Source organism: Botrytis byssoidea (assembly GCF_014898295.1).
Source record: "Botrytis byssoidea strain MUCL 94 chromosome Unknown BBYS_005, whole genome shotgun sequence".
NCBI classification, from domain to species: Eukaryota; Fungi; Ascomycota; class Leotiomycetes; order Helotiales; family Sclerotiniaceae; genus Botrytis; species Botrytis byssoidea.
The window spans coordinates 580039-596046 of record NW_024065846.1 but is presented as its reverse complement, the minus strand read 5'-3'; the positions used below and the strand labels follow the sequence as shown (position 1 = coordinate 596046).

The 16008-nt window shown below is 44.4% G+C and overlaps 5 protein-coding genes across 5 annotated transcripts; 2 read left to right on the top strand and 3 right to left on the bottom strand.

The window, feature by feature from the left end:
• Positions 1-577: 577 nt before the first annotated feature.
• EAE97_002994 (uncharacterized protein) lies at positions 578-2812 on the bottom strand (the record flags this gene model as incomplete). Its single annotated transcript, XM_038873506.1, has 4 exons — positions 578-624; positions 750-1679; positions 1749-1836; positions 1889-2812. The coding sequence occupies 4 exons, from the start codon at positions 2810-2812 to the stop codon at positions 578-580; spliced, it is 1989 nt and encodes a 662-aa protein (XP_038735369.1).
• Positions 2813-6167: 3355 nt separating this feature from the next.
• Positions 6168-7353, top strand: EAE97_002993 (uncharacterized protein; the record flags this gene model as incomplete). The annotated part of the gene is made up of 4 exons (XM_038873505.1): positions 6168-6316; positions 6368-6453; positions 6506-7142; positions 7200-7353. 4 exons carry the CDS (start codon positions 6168-6170, stop codon positions 7351-7353), a joined length of 1026 nt encoding a protein of 341 aa, XP_038735368.1.
• Positions 7354-8192: 839 nt separating this feature from the next.
• On the top strand, positions 8193-10709 carry EAE97_002992 (uncharacterized protein). The gene is made up of 4 exons (XM_038873504.1): positions 8193-8642; positions 8692-8809; positions 8863-9431; positions 9494-10709. The coding sequence occupies exons 1-4, from the start codon at positions 8307-8309 to the stop codon at positions 10541-10543; spliced, it is 2073 nt and encodes a 690-aa protein (XP_038735367.1). The 5' UTR covers positions 8193-8306; the 3' UTR covers positions 10544-10709.
• Positions 10710-11490: 781 nt separating this feature from the next.
• On the bottom strand, positions 11491-13383 carry EAE97_002991 (uncharacterized protein; the record flags this gene model as incomplete). The annotated part of the gene is made up of 1 exon (XM_038873503.1): positions 11491-13383. The coding sequence occupies one exon, from the start codon at positions 13381-13383 to the stop codon at positions 11491-11493; it is 1893 nt and encodes a 630-aa protein (XP_038735366.1).
• Positions 13384-14375: 992 nt separating this feature from the next.
• Positions 14376-15865, bottom strand: EAE97_002990 (uncharacterized protein). The gene is made up of 2 exons (XM_038873502.1): positions 14553-15865; positions 14376-14495 (listed from the first exon to the last, which is right to left on the bottom strand). Exons 1-2 carry the CDS (start codon positions 15592-15594, stop codon positions 14479-14481), a joined length of 1059 nt encoding a protein of 352 aa, XP_038735365.1. The 5' UTR covers positions 15595-15865; the 3' UTR covers positions 14376-14478.
• Between the last annotated feature and the right edge of the window lie 143 nt (positions 15866-16008).

Here is a 16008-nt window from a genome sequence, read left to right as displayed (position 1 = left end):
CCATTACGGCTTTCCCAAATACCCACCCACGCATCCATCCACGCATCCATCCATCCATCCATCCATCCATCTATCTGTCCACCCACCCGTCCACCCATTACCAAACCAAATTACCAAAGAGAGAGAAAAAAAAAGTATTTCGTAACTTCATCGAACCGTGCAAGATGCATACGTATTCAGCACCAAAAAAAAGAGAAGAGAGGGAGAAAGTGCGAAAGTTGTACGTATCGCTAGGTATCCTAACTATGTATCTTCCAATAAACAACCAGAAGACGAAAAGCAATAAACCGTAAAATCGCAGCTGTAAATATCATCATCGTATGAACCATTTCCATATTCGATATCCCTCCAATGAACCCCTCCATTTCAGATACAGTCTAGATAGGCATGCCGTGAAAAGAGTTCAAATAGTAAATTAAGAAAAAGTGCAATTTCTACCTGCATGAAATTAACAAGCTCCGTCCAGCCAGCCATGAGATAATATGTGTCAAAGCCATTCATTAATCCATCTCGACTCAATAAACGCTCGAAATGCGTGATATAAAGCAAAAGGTATTTATTGTCAAAGGGGTAGAAATTAAGTCAGGGTAGCCAGCATGGCTCTAACCAATTTTGGTGGAGGAGCTGTGAAGAATAAGCGGGTTAGCTCTCATTCACAAAAACCACCCATTCCGATCTCAAGTGACCCACCTCATTCAGGCAAGACACCTAACGATAGGCATGTTTAGGAACACTGATGCTCATCCTACCTTTTCGGTCCTTTTCGATCCTAACACCTCCCTCAGGCTCCACAATTCTTTCCCTTCTCACAACGGTCACGTCTCTACCATCATGGATTTCCTCTTCATAAAGTACCAACTGGCTGTCGCTATGTCGGGCTCCTGAACGACGAAGACGCTCCGCGCGGCGGAACTCTCGGTTAGCCTTTCGATCCGCTTTGAGTGCTAGCTTCTCGGCCTCGAGAGCTTCCTTCTCGAGCTCGAGAGCTTTGATCTCAGCTCGAATCGAGCGTCCACCCTTGTGATGACTATTAGAGTGTGATAAGGTCATTGCACCGATAGGCTCTGTGCGCTCAATAATTTCCCTCTTTTCGTAAAAGACGCTCTCTTCGTCTCGCGATCTAGGGCGCCCTTCCAATATGACGGGTTCATTATGGTGATGAGTATGGTGGCTATGGTGACTGTGATGAGAGTATGTGCTTCGTGCTGGAGATGGAGACCGTTCGACGATCTTAGTGGACTCGTGGATCTCAACATGCTGTTGAGGCGGGGGTGGTGGTGCATATATAACTGGTTGAGGTGGTGGCGCATATACGACTGATGCGGGAGGTGGTGCCCATTGAGCTGGAGTTGGGGGTGGATGTGCATAGTGAACCGACTCTGGCGGAGGAGGCGGATAGTGGACTGACTCTGGCGGAGGAGGCGGATAGTGGACTGACTCTGGAGGAGGCGGATAGTGTACGGATGGAGGAGGTGGAGGAGCATGGTGTACAACTGATGGAGGATGCGGAGGTGCGTGATGTACTACTGGTGGTGGGGGTGGTGGAATAGTGAAGACCTCCGTACGTTCTTCGATCACAGTTCCAGCTTCTGATCGGCCACCTGACATTTCGAGTTCTGGAGCGATGAGGTATGTTGTTAGAGTTGTCTCAACCTCCTTCGTCTCTTCGACTCTGGCTTCTTTGGAAGCATGGGATTAGGGGGCATTTTGATGCGGTGGTGAAGAGTAAATGAAAGATAGATACTTACTCTCAGCTGCTTTATATTCCTCACTCAATTTGATAACCTCATCAATGTTTTCTCTTCCAAGTGCCTTTTGAATGATGATTGTGTCACCCTATACATGTTAATACGATTTGACTCACGGATGAATCTTTAGAATGACTGACCTCTTCTTCAAAAGGATAATTCAAATCAATGATAGCTTTCTTGCTGACCAACCTAGCTGGCATTCTTGTCTTTCCCTTCTTAGGGAACTCACTTCTTACTGATATCGTAGTACCACTATCAGATGAGCTAACACTCTCGCTTCTGACGCTTCTTGTGGCAGTCGAACGACTCTCCTTGCTGTGACTTCTGTGGCTTCTTCTTTCATGGCTGCCTCTTCTCTCGTGACTTCTTCTCCTTCGTCTGACGATTTCTCTTTCTCTAATTCTTTCGGGATAAGCTCTGAAGTCTTCATCACCATAGAAGTCGGGTTCTGCGACCTTGATTTCGTCGTAGTCTCTCTCGGCATATCTTCTAGGTGGGGGCAGTCCTCTAGTTCTTGGTAGTGGAACAGGTGTCAAAGGTGGTGGTCTAACATCTGGGCGTCTGGCCGGTGGACCATACTCATCCCTCAACCTCTCGGCTTCTCTCTCATACCTTACCAGCGGCTTGCGGTCAAATGTATCAAGAGAACTCTGTCTTCTCAAAAATGCGGGTCTGCCACCAGCTCTTCGAGGAGGTGGTGGAGATTCATCCCTTTCCCTCTCTCGCTCTCTTTCCATTGTAATAGTTGTAGATCTTTGTCGTCCTGGTTCTGGTTCACGTTGAAGCCTGGGTGAATCGTAGTAATCTCGTTCGTCGTAATGTTCTCGCTCCTCTTCGTATCCTCGTGGACCTCGACGCTCGTAAACATCATCAAAAGATCGTTCTCGTGCATGGCCACCTGTAGCTCTGAGAAATCGGGAGTCTCGTTCTTCTCGATCGGGTGCGAAACGGACTCGGTCGCGCTCCGAGGCGAACCGCTCACTGTCCCAACGGTTCCCCCCACCGCCACGGCTGCTTAGGGTTTCCGAGGAATTTCGATATGGATCACCCATTCTAGACATGATTTCTCGAATTTAAGTTCGAAAAAAATCAAAATGAACGGCGTGAGAAATGGATTTAGATTGTTGAAAGGTTGAACAGTTCGAGAAGTTGTTGTTCAGCTGAGGGATGTCTTATGCGAAACGACCCAGTTGATTGCGATGGTGAAGTCGTACCCCGCTTAAGTGATTAAAAACGTGGTGGGTGTGCTCTGTATGGTAAACCCAACCAAGTATCAATCACAATCAAACCAAAAGACGCTGGCTGCCGGAGATGAGAGGTATAAAATTTTCACGATATGAAAATAAGGAGGTTGGAGTATAATTATTGTGTTAAGGTTCGAGAACTTATGATTAAAGTTCTTTTTAGGGAAAAAAATAGGAGACGGTGGATAATTCTTTCGAGGATGTGGGATTTTGAATTTTGACTTTTTGGGGAGAATTTGGAGGTTGGAATTGAGAGGTTATGAGCAAAGCGGTGCAAAGCGTGCAAAGCGATGCAAAGTTAACACAAACAGGTTAAAGTGACGAAAATATTCAAGGATTCAAGGATTCACTCATGGTTTGTACACTTCGTATCAAGACGCCATATCATTGGGTTGATGATATCTGGTATGTACCGATGCACCTTTGCTGCCCAAGGAGATCATTACACGTGAAAGGTTTCTGAATGGATAGAAAGATTCTCACTACCAACCTAGCCCTGGTAGGTGTATTGTATGTATGTGCTTCGTATGTGGATGTATGTGGATGTATGTTGATGGAGCATAAACTTTCCCCGAGTATAACTGTATAGGTATGCTTCGTTGTCTTGCGTTTGATCTATTGATTTATAGTGGTCGAGTATGTATGTATGTATACCTCGATATATAGGTAGCAAATGTTCATTGTCTGGAACTGTATCGAATTGTATAGGATTGGTGGCCTTTCTGATCTCTTCCACATCTAATTTGATTATACCTCGAGTACGATCTGCGGAGTATAACCCTAGATATATAGATAAATATATACATGTATATATACTAGTATACACACATACACACGGTAAATACTAGACATGTGTCATAATACTCCGTATATACACACACACACACACTCTCTCTCTCTCTCTCTTCCCCTTTGCATTGAATTTTGATCTTTATCTTTATTCTCTTTCTCATTTTGATTGTTGGCCGGCAGTGACCCAAGAATCTCCCCCACTACCTACTTCGTACTATCTTCTTTCCCAGGTATTATCCGTGAATGGGTTCCACAAGGCACAGGGCTTTACCCAAGGGTTTCCTTACCGTCCCTTGTGGGAAAAGATTCTAGGGCCAGGTGACGTAGATGGCGATCAGATTAATTACTTTTAAATCTTATGCCCGAGTATCGATACCGAGTGATAACCATGTACTTCGTACGATGCAATGAATGTAACACAGGATACGTATGATATATGATATGGATATCTGGCATGATATCAAAAATACCAGGTACGTATGTGTTACAAAGCATATGGATTACGAGTTCGTGATCAATTGGGAAATGAACATATACAATGTATTCATCGAACAATATAATAAGTAGGTAACCTTACCTGAAGTGATGCCCAAATTTTGAGCTCCTAGTCTCTCTGAGATTAATAAAATCTCTCTAGCAATCATTGAGGTGCATCTAGCTGAGTTCGTCAGCATTCGACAATCATCACATGACTCGATTGGCTCTCTGAGATACCAATCATTATATATGTGCACCTAACATCATTACAAGAACACACCTACCTTGGTATGATAGTCTGACTGTCTAAGTTCCATCTCCCTACAGCACTAGAGACTAGAGTCACACTTATGGCAAACACTTCTATCCAGCCCGTCCCATCCCACTATTTATTAGTCTTCAACAAAAGAAAGAACGTGAACGTTAGCTCTTCTTCGATTTGGACGTACTTTATACTTCAAATACTACTTGGGAGAATCCTGCGTGGATCTGAGAATATCACTCTCCATCACCATCTGCATCAATAAGAACCATCTGTGATTGAAGTCAATCGCTACGTTTGATACATCAAAAGAATGTGACCAAAGGCCTCTGATACTCTGGAAGTCCATAATTGAGATCCTAGAGGGGGCCTTTTCGATACTACCGCGGATTCTTTCTCGTGCAGAAAGCCATTTTGGTAAACCGAATAGCATTTGGTCATAGTAAGTCGATCGTGACGGCTTTTTTGCTACGCCGTGCCATTGTTGATTTCATCCAGTTCTCATCAGCTGACTAGGACGACACTTTACAAACTATCTGAGGTTATTCCATACCTCGCAAAACATCAAATCCATTCCATGCAATGATTTGATCCAAGTGTGAGCTTCTTTCCGAGGATTTTCCGATGGTGGAGTGATAAGAAACTCTCTATTCGAAAAAGAAATACGAGTCGGTATTTGACAACCTCGATAAAACTTTTGAGAAGTCGATTGCTCCCCTCGAATATTGATTGGGATGAGGCCTTCTCTTCAAATATGATTTAAATACTTGGAAACTAATAATCCCTTTGATCTATTCGGAACCATATGTATTCCATTTATAGTTAAGTTATAATTCATTTAATTCAAAGGATTTCAATGTATAATTGACTGGCCAAATTCATACTGTTTTTGTCTCCTACAAATACACTGTATCTGATATTCTTGAGATTCTTCGAGGTAAAAACTCTGTGAATCTTACTTAGAGCTGGATAATTCAGCCGGAGAATCGAGGATGGTGTTATGTTGTAAACATCCGATAGCTTCTACATCGCCTCGCCTCAAATCTTCGACAACGTTCCAACGTTCGCGCATGTTCGAACCGCCATCCATCTATTAACAAGCTTAGGAGATCCATATAGTTCCGCTTGCAGATCGCAAAATTTTCCGTTCTTCAATCACCCGGAATAGCAAGGTTTGATTTCCTTCACAAGGTGAATAGAGTTATCACGAACCCCACCGGTTAAGTTGTCATTCAGATTATCATTGGCGAGTTTATCTCATGACGCAGGCGGGTGCTAGATCTTCCCCGCATGCAAAATACATCGTGGAGAAGCTTGGCCTTCAACCGGCAGCGGAACGAGATGTTCCGTCTGCAATTCGGAGTACAAATTAATTCATACGATCTATACTCTACAAAAGGTTAGTTGTAGACTGTTCCCCGCTGCGTTACAAGGAGTCAATTCAAAGGATACCATTGCAGTTTTTATATATCTACCCATTCTAGTCTATGAACATGTCTTCTTTTATCTTCTTGCTCTCGGAAAGTTCGGCAGGTTGCGGTCTTTTGAATTAAGTGGTACATGTTCTTCTCTCAATATTATCAATTAGATCTTTATACTTTCAATACCAAAATCGTACGCTTCTTGATAAGTTTTGCAAAGATGGCTTCGTTACGCTTGACGACTGTGCTTGCTATCACGTCTTTCCTCGCTTCCGTTCAGGGAGCACCATTAGCCCAGAATACTCAGAAACACTGCTCAGCAACCTCACACTGGCCAGGTTGGAACAAACTCCAATATGCATTTGTCTTGTGAGAAACTCACCAAATAACAATGCAGAATAAACATGCTAATTATACTAGTGGGGACTCTTACACGCAGACTGGCTTCGAGACGAATGGTACTCAACCGACACCTACCAATCCACTTGGAAATCCTACCTATCCAGGTTAGAAAACCTTCGATTTGACATGCTTCTAAGTAGCTCTGACTTCTCCTAGGCTATACTTCTTCCAATGGTCCGAATTGGGTAGACTATCTCACAGTCAAATACAACAAATCTGCCGTGTTAACGTATAATTTGGCGTATGGAGGAGCCACCGTCAACTCCGCTCTTGTAGCACCTTATAAGCCAGAAGTTTCATCTATTGCCAATCAAATTGAGAATCAGTTCTTCCCCACCTACGCAGGAAAGCCAGGGATAGCTCCATGGTCATCTGACAACACCCTTTTTGCTCTTTTCGACGGCATCAACGATGTTGGTAATTCGTATTTCCTTGGAGCTCCGGCAACTGCAAACCTTAACGAACGAATCATGGCAGTTTATCACGGTCTAGTAGATGAGCTCTACTACATTGGCGCTCGTAATTTTGTATTCCTGAATGTTCCACCTGTGGATAGAAGCCCATTGTCGATTTCCGGCGGGGCTGCAGCGCAAGCCCTGGAAAAGCTTGATATTGCTGATTGGAATAACCGTCTTGCGGCACTTGCCCAAAGCCTCAAGAAAACCTTCACGGATGTCAATGTTTTCACAGTTGACGCTCATGGCCTCTTCACTAAAGTCTTAGATAATCCGAAGAGGTTTCCTCAGACATCTGTCTACCACAATACCACTGCTTATTGCGTCGCGTACGAGAAGTAAGCTATTCCCTTCATTACTCGGCTGATTTTGACCTGCTAACCAAATTACTGCAGCGGTACGCCGACATCAAATTACAGCGATCCATCTTGCTACATACCTGTCAACGAGTATTTCTGGTTGAACTCATTACATCCTACTTATCCTATGCATGACGTTTTGGCACAGGGGGTTGCGGCAGTGTTGGAATCAGGACCCAACGTTTGTTAGGAACTTCTTTATATGCACTATATTGAGCTCTAGGGATCTTTCTTAGTATTGCAATACGTACTTTTCTACTTGACTATCGTCTTCGTGTCTTCTCGTGTAACCAAGGCGAAAAGCTTTGTATCCTGACCTTTAAAATTTGGTTCTCCTCAACATGTCGCTTCGATTTTACCTACAAACAGTCTTTCTTGTTCCTCTTCATGTAAACTCTCTATTTCTTGATCAGTTGTCCTTCACTGGTATTAGTAAGGCCACGCATGATGCTTAACGTCTTTGCGGTGAATTATTCCCTCGATCGATCTGATCCAAAGACTGCCGGGATCGACTATAAATTTTTGTACAACCACATTGTCAAAATGAGACAAATGAACTTCCCTATCAAGACTTTCCTATTTCCCAGCAACCAACACGAAATCTTCCGGAAATTCATCCCTAATCCGTGCAGCTCATTTCGAGAACGTTTTGCAATCACGTGGCTCGGGATTCCATGACCCAATTGGGGTTAGAATATCTTATCTTGAGCTTATCGGACCCCTCTATCCACTTTTCCAAGCTTTCATTGTCGTTGGAACAGCTATCGAAGCCATCGGTCATAGAATCGGACGAGCTAGGATTTGTCCAGCCATACGATAATCTCACAATCCTCTTGAGAAATGTAATGAGAATACCACTTCAGAAAACTTTCATGCGCTGGTCTGTCGTGTCTTGACCTGATTGATATACCAAGTCCCGCTCACGCACAGGTACCTGACGTTCAGTGGAGATACTCGTAGAAGATATATATTTGGAGCTTCCAGTCCTCCCATCACCTTTCTTTCTGTATACCGCTTCCTGTTGTTTTACTTCTCGTATAAAATAATCTTTATTCTGAAATCCCTTAACGAATCTAGAGTCTCAATTGGATATCTATCTGTCTGTTGTTTTCATCTCCCAATTGACTTCTGCAATTCGCTAGAATGGCTACCAATAGACTCCAATCCCTCGCATATCACCTCGCCGCAACTTCCCCTCCACCTCATCCATTCGATCCTCTTTCCAATGCAGAAATTGAGAAAGCAGTTCAGATCATCCGAGCTGAAAAGGGATCCGTTCATTACAATGCCATCACATTATATGAACCCCGCAAAAAGGAGATGATGAAATGGCTTGAGAGCCCAGAAGTCGTTCCAAGACCAAAGAGAATCGCAGATGTGGTGGTTATTGCCCCAGGTGGTAAGGTGTACGATGGCTTGGTTGATCTGGCAGAGGGAAGAGTGATGAAATGGGAAAACATTGACGGTGTACAACCTTTGGTATGTTCTCTATGTATCTCGAGGGAACAAAAGCTAACAATCATTTCAGATCACCATGGAAGATCTCCAGATTGTCGAGCATGTCGTTCGTAAAGATCCTAAGGTCATCGAACAATGTGTGTTGAGTGGTATTCCAGCGGAAGATATGCACAAAGTGTACTGCGATCGTAAGTCCCCTGTATTTCCCCTCGTTTACTCCCCTTATACTAAGCGATAACAGCATGGACCATTGGTTACGACCACCGATTTGGCAACAACGTTCGTCTACAACAAGCCCTCATGTATTATCGACCACACATGGATGATTCTCAATACTCTTTCCCCCTTGATTTCTGTCCTATTTTCGATGCCGAAAAACAAAAGATCATTCACATCGATATCCCTGAAGTTCGACGACCTGTGAACAAGGCAGCGCCAAACAATTATCATCCAGCGAGCATTGAGAAAGAAGGAGGCTACAGGAAAGATATCACTCCAATCAATATCACACAACCGTCTGGCGTATCATTCAAGGTCAATGGTCGAGAGCTCAATTGGCAAAACTGGAACTTCCATGTCGGATTCAATTACAAGGAAGGTATTGTTCTCAACAACATTACATACAATGACAAGGGTACCGTGAGACCTGTGTTCTACAGACTTTCTCTCGCTGAGATGGTTGTTCCTTATGGTAATCCCGAACATCCTCATCAACGTAAACACGCTTTCGATCTTGGAGAGTATGGAGGAGGATACATGACCAACAGTCTCTCTCTCGGCTGCGACTGCAAAGGGGCTATTCATTACATGGTACAGTCTTATCCAACCCAGCATAAAATACACCCAGCCATTTCTAACAATAGACAATATAGGACGCCGCCTTTGTGAACCGTGCCGGTGAGAGCACCACCATCAAAAACGCCATCTGTATCCACGAAGAAGACGCCGGTATCCTCTTCAAACATACCGATTTCCGCGACGAATCCGTCATCGTGACTCGCGGTCGCAAACTCATCATCTCCCACATCTTCACCGCCGCCAACTACGAATACTGCGTCTACTGGATCTTCCACCAAGACGGCACCATCCAACTCGAAATCAAACTCACCGGTATCCTCAACACCTACTCCATGAACCCCGGCGAAGACACCAAGGGCTGGGGCACCGAAGTCTACCCCGGCGTCAACGCCCACAATCATCAACATCTCTTCTGTCTGCGCATCGACTCCAACATCGACGGCCCCAACAACACCGTCTTCCAAGCCGACGCCCTCCCCGGCGCCGGCGCCGTCGGCTCCCCCGAAAATCCCTACGGCAACGCTTTCTTCGCCAAGAAAACCGAATACAAAACCGTCAACGAATCCATCTCCGACTACGACGGCGTCACCTCGCGCACCTGGGAAATGGCCAACCCCAACAAACTCAACCCCTACTCCCACAAACCCGTCTCCTACAAACTCGTCAGTCGGGAGGTGCCCAAGCTCCTCCCCAAGGAAGGTTCGCTCGTGTGGAAGCGCGCCGGCTTCGCCCGCCACGCCGTTCACGTGACGCCCTACTCAGACGACCAGCTGCACCCAGCCGGCCGCCACGTGCCGCAGACATCGGGCGAGCCCAGCGCCGGCTTGCCCGAGTGGATCGCCAACGGCGAGGCGTCGATCCAGAATACGGATATTGTGCTCTGGCACACGTTTGGCATCACGCACTTCCCCAGCCCCGAGGATTTCCCCATCATGCCGGCGGAGCCCATGACGCTGTTGTTGAGGCCGAGAAATTTCTTCACCAAGAATCCCGCCTTGGATGTGCCGCCTAGCTACTGCAGTACGCCGAGCAGTGTGGCGGCGAGTAAAGGTGGGGAGGCGAAGAGTGTGTTGAATTTGACGGATGGGGAGAGTAGGTTGGTGGATGGAAAGAAATGCTGTTGATGGGATCATCTCACATGAGTAAACGAGTTTCAAGAAGCGCTGTAATTGAAATTGAGGATTGTTTTGGTTATTTGGATTTGGCGCGTTGTATATAGTACTGCATTTGAGGAGCCCTTGAAAATGTTATTTATGTTATGTTATGATTCGTTCAAATTCTTGCTATGCTTCCCTCTTCTTCAGTATCGTTTTCTCTTCAGTACTGCATCTTTATCACCAAGAGCAAAAGTAATCTGCTTCATCAATGGTAATTGATACCCATCTTCCAGCTTCGAGGTAGTTTTCATCAGCTAGCGGGCTTGTAAGCGAGGATTCGAGCATTGCAGTTTGATAGGCCAATTGACTATGCGTCTTTTTGCTAGGAAGATGTTGGAGCTCGTATTTGGTCAGTGTCGATAATTGGCTGGTATGTAGATTTTTAAATAACGTTCCCAGATCACTGTTCATAGCAAATATTCAAGCATCAAATCAATACTGGTATAATGTTTCGATGTTTCAAACGTTCTCATTACTATTACTGCTGCTCTTTTCCCTCGCCAATGAGAAACCAGAAATAATCAACTATAGCTATTTATTAAAAAATGTCTTAGAATCTGTCTTTCCATCTCATCTTAGTGTACTGTGGTGACCCATTTCGTAGGCCATCTTGATGTTCTCATAGAAATCGTGCTGTGGTTGATCATCTCGTGTCGTACGATTCGTATCTCATATAATTGTATCGTATTGAATCGCTCATAACCATCGTATTGAATCGAATAATCGTATGCTTGTAAGCATCTGCTATGTTCATTTGCATTTGTAAAGTCCAATGTCGTTCCTGAAATCAATATTTTGGCATCCCCTGTTACCACGACCTTGGAGCTAAAGATATTAAGCATGTTAGTATTCCAACACGTGAACCTTCGCTTCCAATACATCCAAGCTCTGATCATCGAAAATTGGAGGAATAGTTAGCGATCTTCCGCTGCACTTCTACCACCTTTCCGGAGGCTAAAAGCGCTTCGCTTTCCCATTACAGTTCCTCTTCCGTTTGTACCGTTTTTGTTTCCATTAACACCGTCACTAATGACTTTTCCCATCCTCCCAAAGAAGCCCTTATCATCTGCATCATTTCTAGGCATTAGAGCTTTATTCTTCATTACTGTAGCATATTGAATTTGCCATTCCCTGAGACTCTTCTTAGCCGGACTTGTACAGCACAATGATGCGAGAAACACCATGACCTTCTGAGCTCGCTTATCAAAATCCTCAAGAAAGTGAGCTGGAGTTGAGAAGGCGAGAACAGTCTTATGTGATTTGACTGGGGTCTTCCTGTGGGATCTCTCCAGGAATGGGGCCGGCGAATCAGAATTCGATGGAGAACTGGCTTCCCGGAGTGTCTTACCGGCGCGTCGGTGGTGAGAGGATGGCTTTTCACGTTTGATATCGCTATCTCGTGGAACAGGAAGGGGATTGATGACACAAACATGAAAATCTTCGCTCTGATACCGGTCTGACACGGCTTGAAATCGACCGCACCAGTAAGCAAAAGGCTGAGCAGTATGAACCTGAAGTGTATTTGTTGTAAACTCCGGAATCGGCGAATATTTTGTTGTCGAGATAGTTGGGCCTGCAGAATGAGTGGGGTTTGACGTTGAGCGATTACTATGAAGCCATTGAATAGAGGATGAGTTCTTGAGCGTAGAGAAGACACCAAACGTTTTTGATTTGGGAAGAGAAGTCGATTCCTGTTTTGGCTCCGGTGTCAGCTCCGATATTTTGAAAGCAGTTTGGTATGATCCCGCAGGAGATGTTCTATTGGTTTGAATGTGTGGTAATCCCCAAACTGGTGAAGTGTGCCATCTTCGTGCTCGACTTTCTTCTCCCTTCTCTATAGCTCTCCTCACTGGAGAATGAAGATGTCGACGACTAGTAGACTTCAAGTTGGATCCTGATGTGGGGCTTGGAATCCTTGAGGAGCCACGATCTGGCATTCTCTGATTTTGAGAATGTGGTTGGCTAATATCCGTACTGGATGCAGAAGCAGTTAAGACAGAGCTAGCAACGGTAGGATTGCTATATAGCGGATGCGGGTAGTAATTGTTGGTGTGTGCAGACCCACGACGACCATGCAAGACTCTTTCATGCAATTCACTTCTAGGGGCAAACGGAACTGGCGGAGTGTTTTCATTGGAGTCTGATAAATTCTTGGTGTTTGGAGATGAAGCTGAGTATGGTAAATTGCTAACCTGGTTTCGTTTTGACAAAGACGGGGCCGATGAGTTTGAAGAAGAAGACTGTGAATTCTCTAGAAACTCTATGTCGCGAGCTGTCAATTCAGGCAGGAAATTACGTCTTTGGTGAAGTCTGCCCCTTTTATCATCGGTGTGAAGTAGGGATGAGGTCAAGGCCGGTGAGCTTGAGGGTATTCTATGTGCTGTTGAAGCTGCGATTTTCGTGTATTGAGAATTCGAATGTGGACCTTTGGACGAGTGGTCTGGTGAAGGGGCACTATTTGCATCATTGGTTCTGGTGCGTGGGGATAACTTTAGATTCACAGATTCCTTTCCGAGCCGGAACCGTGAAGACGAGACCGAAACTGGTGAATTGTTGACAGGTCTACGCAGGGACGATGCCGGGCAAGGCAAATTACTACTTTTGGGGGGTGAAGAAGCTGTGCCACGCGAGATTGGAGAATGATGAGCAGTCCTTTTAACAAGAATTGGGAGGGTCTCAACTAGCCATTGCGTGTTTGACCCCCGTTCATATCTGTAAGTAGAGCGTTTTGAGGAGTTCAAATGACTATCTTCCTCTGATAAATGACTCGGTGGGAGTGCGGCAATGCGACGGTGATAGTTGGCCATATCCGTTGATTTGCTCTCTACAAAAGTCTCAACAAATTAGCATGCAAGTTTCAGAAGGTGCATAGAGCGACAAGAAAGTCATCCAACATCCTCAAAATTGCATGAAAGCTTATTTTGGAAGTGTGTTTGCCGACTGTGAAGCCATACAAATGCGAATACAGATAGATATGATGGATTTGCACGGTTTGCATCGTATGTAATCCAACTCTTGCTTTGTCGATATGATATCGACCTGCTTAAAAAGAAATTGGTAATGAGATTTCAAACTTACCACGGAATTTGGTTTCTCTCCAGCTTCAAGAATATATCAAAGCCACTTTATATGTCGGTCGTCGTAGTCGCGAGTCGCAAGCTGTACTCCAGATTCTTGGGTTATTCTGGTTGAGAAAACAACAATTGAAGATCGAAGAAGAAGGAATGACAAGAGTTGTTAAAACCAAGAAGATAGTAAACGGCCTTTGAGAACCTTGCCAGGCAAACAAGATGGGGTTTTCTTAAGAATTTATCATATCCTCATCGTTGCCTAACGCGGAAGGGACGTGATGAATAGGCAAAAGTTCGATTTCAGAAATTCGATAACATTTGTTGAATGATAAATATCCCCTTCATTCAGGAGACGATGAATTAAAGTCTGTCGTCTGAAAGACTGGTTGAAATAAGATGAGATTGGAAGGGAAGGAATCACTGATTGTTGGTGAAATTATCGAAGTCTTCTATTATAACCTTATTAATGAAAAGAAAAAAAAAAGGATGTGGAAAGTGCGTTCTTAAGATATGGCTGCAATATATGAAATTGATAGTAAATTTACAAATACATAATACATATCTGGTACCTGGTACCTACCTACCCATTCACTTCACTTCACTTCACTTACCACGTAGATCAGGTTAACTAATCAAGGTACTGGTCATGGCTATCGTCTGGAACTTTACAATATTCGAATGAAACTTGGAGCATGTTTTAAGGAATATGGACAGATAGTCCTCAGATGGATATACTTTTTAACAGCATTACCACTTCTACTACTAGGTAATGCAATCATGCCCTTGGCACTTAATAAGAGTTCATCGTTTGGTCTAACGGTTTAAATTATATTATTGTACTTTGTCGTCTGTCATCCTATTAGCAAACTATAGCACTGCGTGCGGGTATACTTCATTTCCCTTACTTTCCCCATTCCATCCCTCGATATCGAACTCAAATCTCATATCAGATTGACCTCTTTCTATGGGATTGCCGTCTTCATCAAATAATGAACGCTCTATAAATGTGACATGTCCTTGCCAATCTACGAGAATGATGGTTTGTCTTTGGGTACCGTAAACGCCGGATGTAACATTATTGTTCTCGGGCGTTGGCCTTTGCTCCTCGATGACTTCGACTGCGGATTCTTCATTGGATGACGATACCTTCCCGACAGCGGCTGCAATTTCGTCTGCTTTTGGAACTTCTGAAGGTGAGGCTGCATGACCGATTGTAGGTATGAAAATTGACTTGCGAAGCTGATAGATATACTCCTCAAAGTCCTGACTGTCATCTTTCTTTGGGAGCGTATCAATATCCAGGACAGCGAACAACTTCTTGATGAGCTCCTTTTCTCCAAAGCCATTGAGTACCACTTCTTCTACAACCTCCAGGACCTTTTCCTTGCCAGACTTGATCTTGGGCCAAGTTATTGGATCATCGTAGGACGTATTACTTAAGCCGTAAACCTCTCCTCTGCTGGCAGCTACCCATGGTACTTCATCTGGGGTTCCACTACGATTTGAGATGATTGCTAGAGGTTCCATTTGATCGTCAGAGGATCTTTCTTTTCGCAATTTCCCGCAGACCAAGGAGAACCCGCCGACACCTTTCACTCCATCCCCATCCAACAGCCTATGTACAAATTGTTTGGTACTCTCGTCGTTTTCTGCCGTCAACCAAGCCGTGACCATACCGCCTCGACTCCTCGTTCCTTGTACAGGATGATCTTTGTCGTGGGTATTTGTTTCGCGATAATTTGTAAGAACTGCAAAGTTGCCAGTTTTCGTAATGCCTAGCCATGTTCCTTGCTCGGCACGTTGAAGATCTCGACTTGAGAGGATTTCTTGATGATTAGAAGACCACCAGTGTGGTTTGCTGGTCGGCCGAAGGATGAATTCATCTCGATTATCGAGAATGATGAGTGCGTAAGACGGATGTGCTGTAGTTGCTAAGACGATACACATACTGGCGGTTATTATAGGTATGGATTGCAGACAAGGTAGGTAGATAGGTGGGTTGAGTCAAGTTGAAGAATGTCGAATGTCAAATGTCGAATGTCAAATGTCAAATGTGGCAGCTGTCAAAGTTTATTAGTGGAAGAAAGAAATGTAACCTACCAGAAGGTACGACCCTTTTATACGAATTCTCTGAGATTTTTGTTGAGAGGAAGAAATTAGGAAACTCAGCCCATATTCCTCTGGGAGAATATATCAGCCCATCAAAGCTCATTGGAAATCAGACTCTGGACTCGTTTATACTCATCCATCCATATACTTTTCTGGGCGCATTGAACGGCAGGTTCATTACCCCATGATCTTCCCTGTACTAGGTCATAGCACCAGGTGCACCAGTGTAACCCATTCCATCCTTCCATCCTT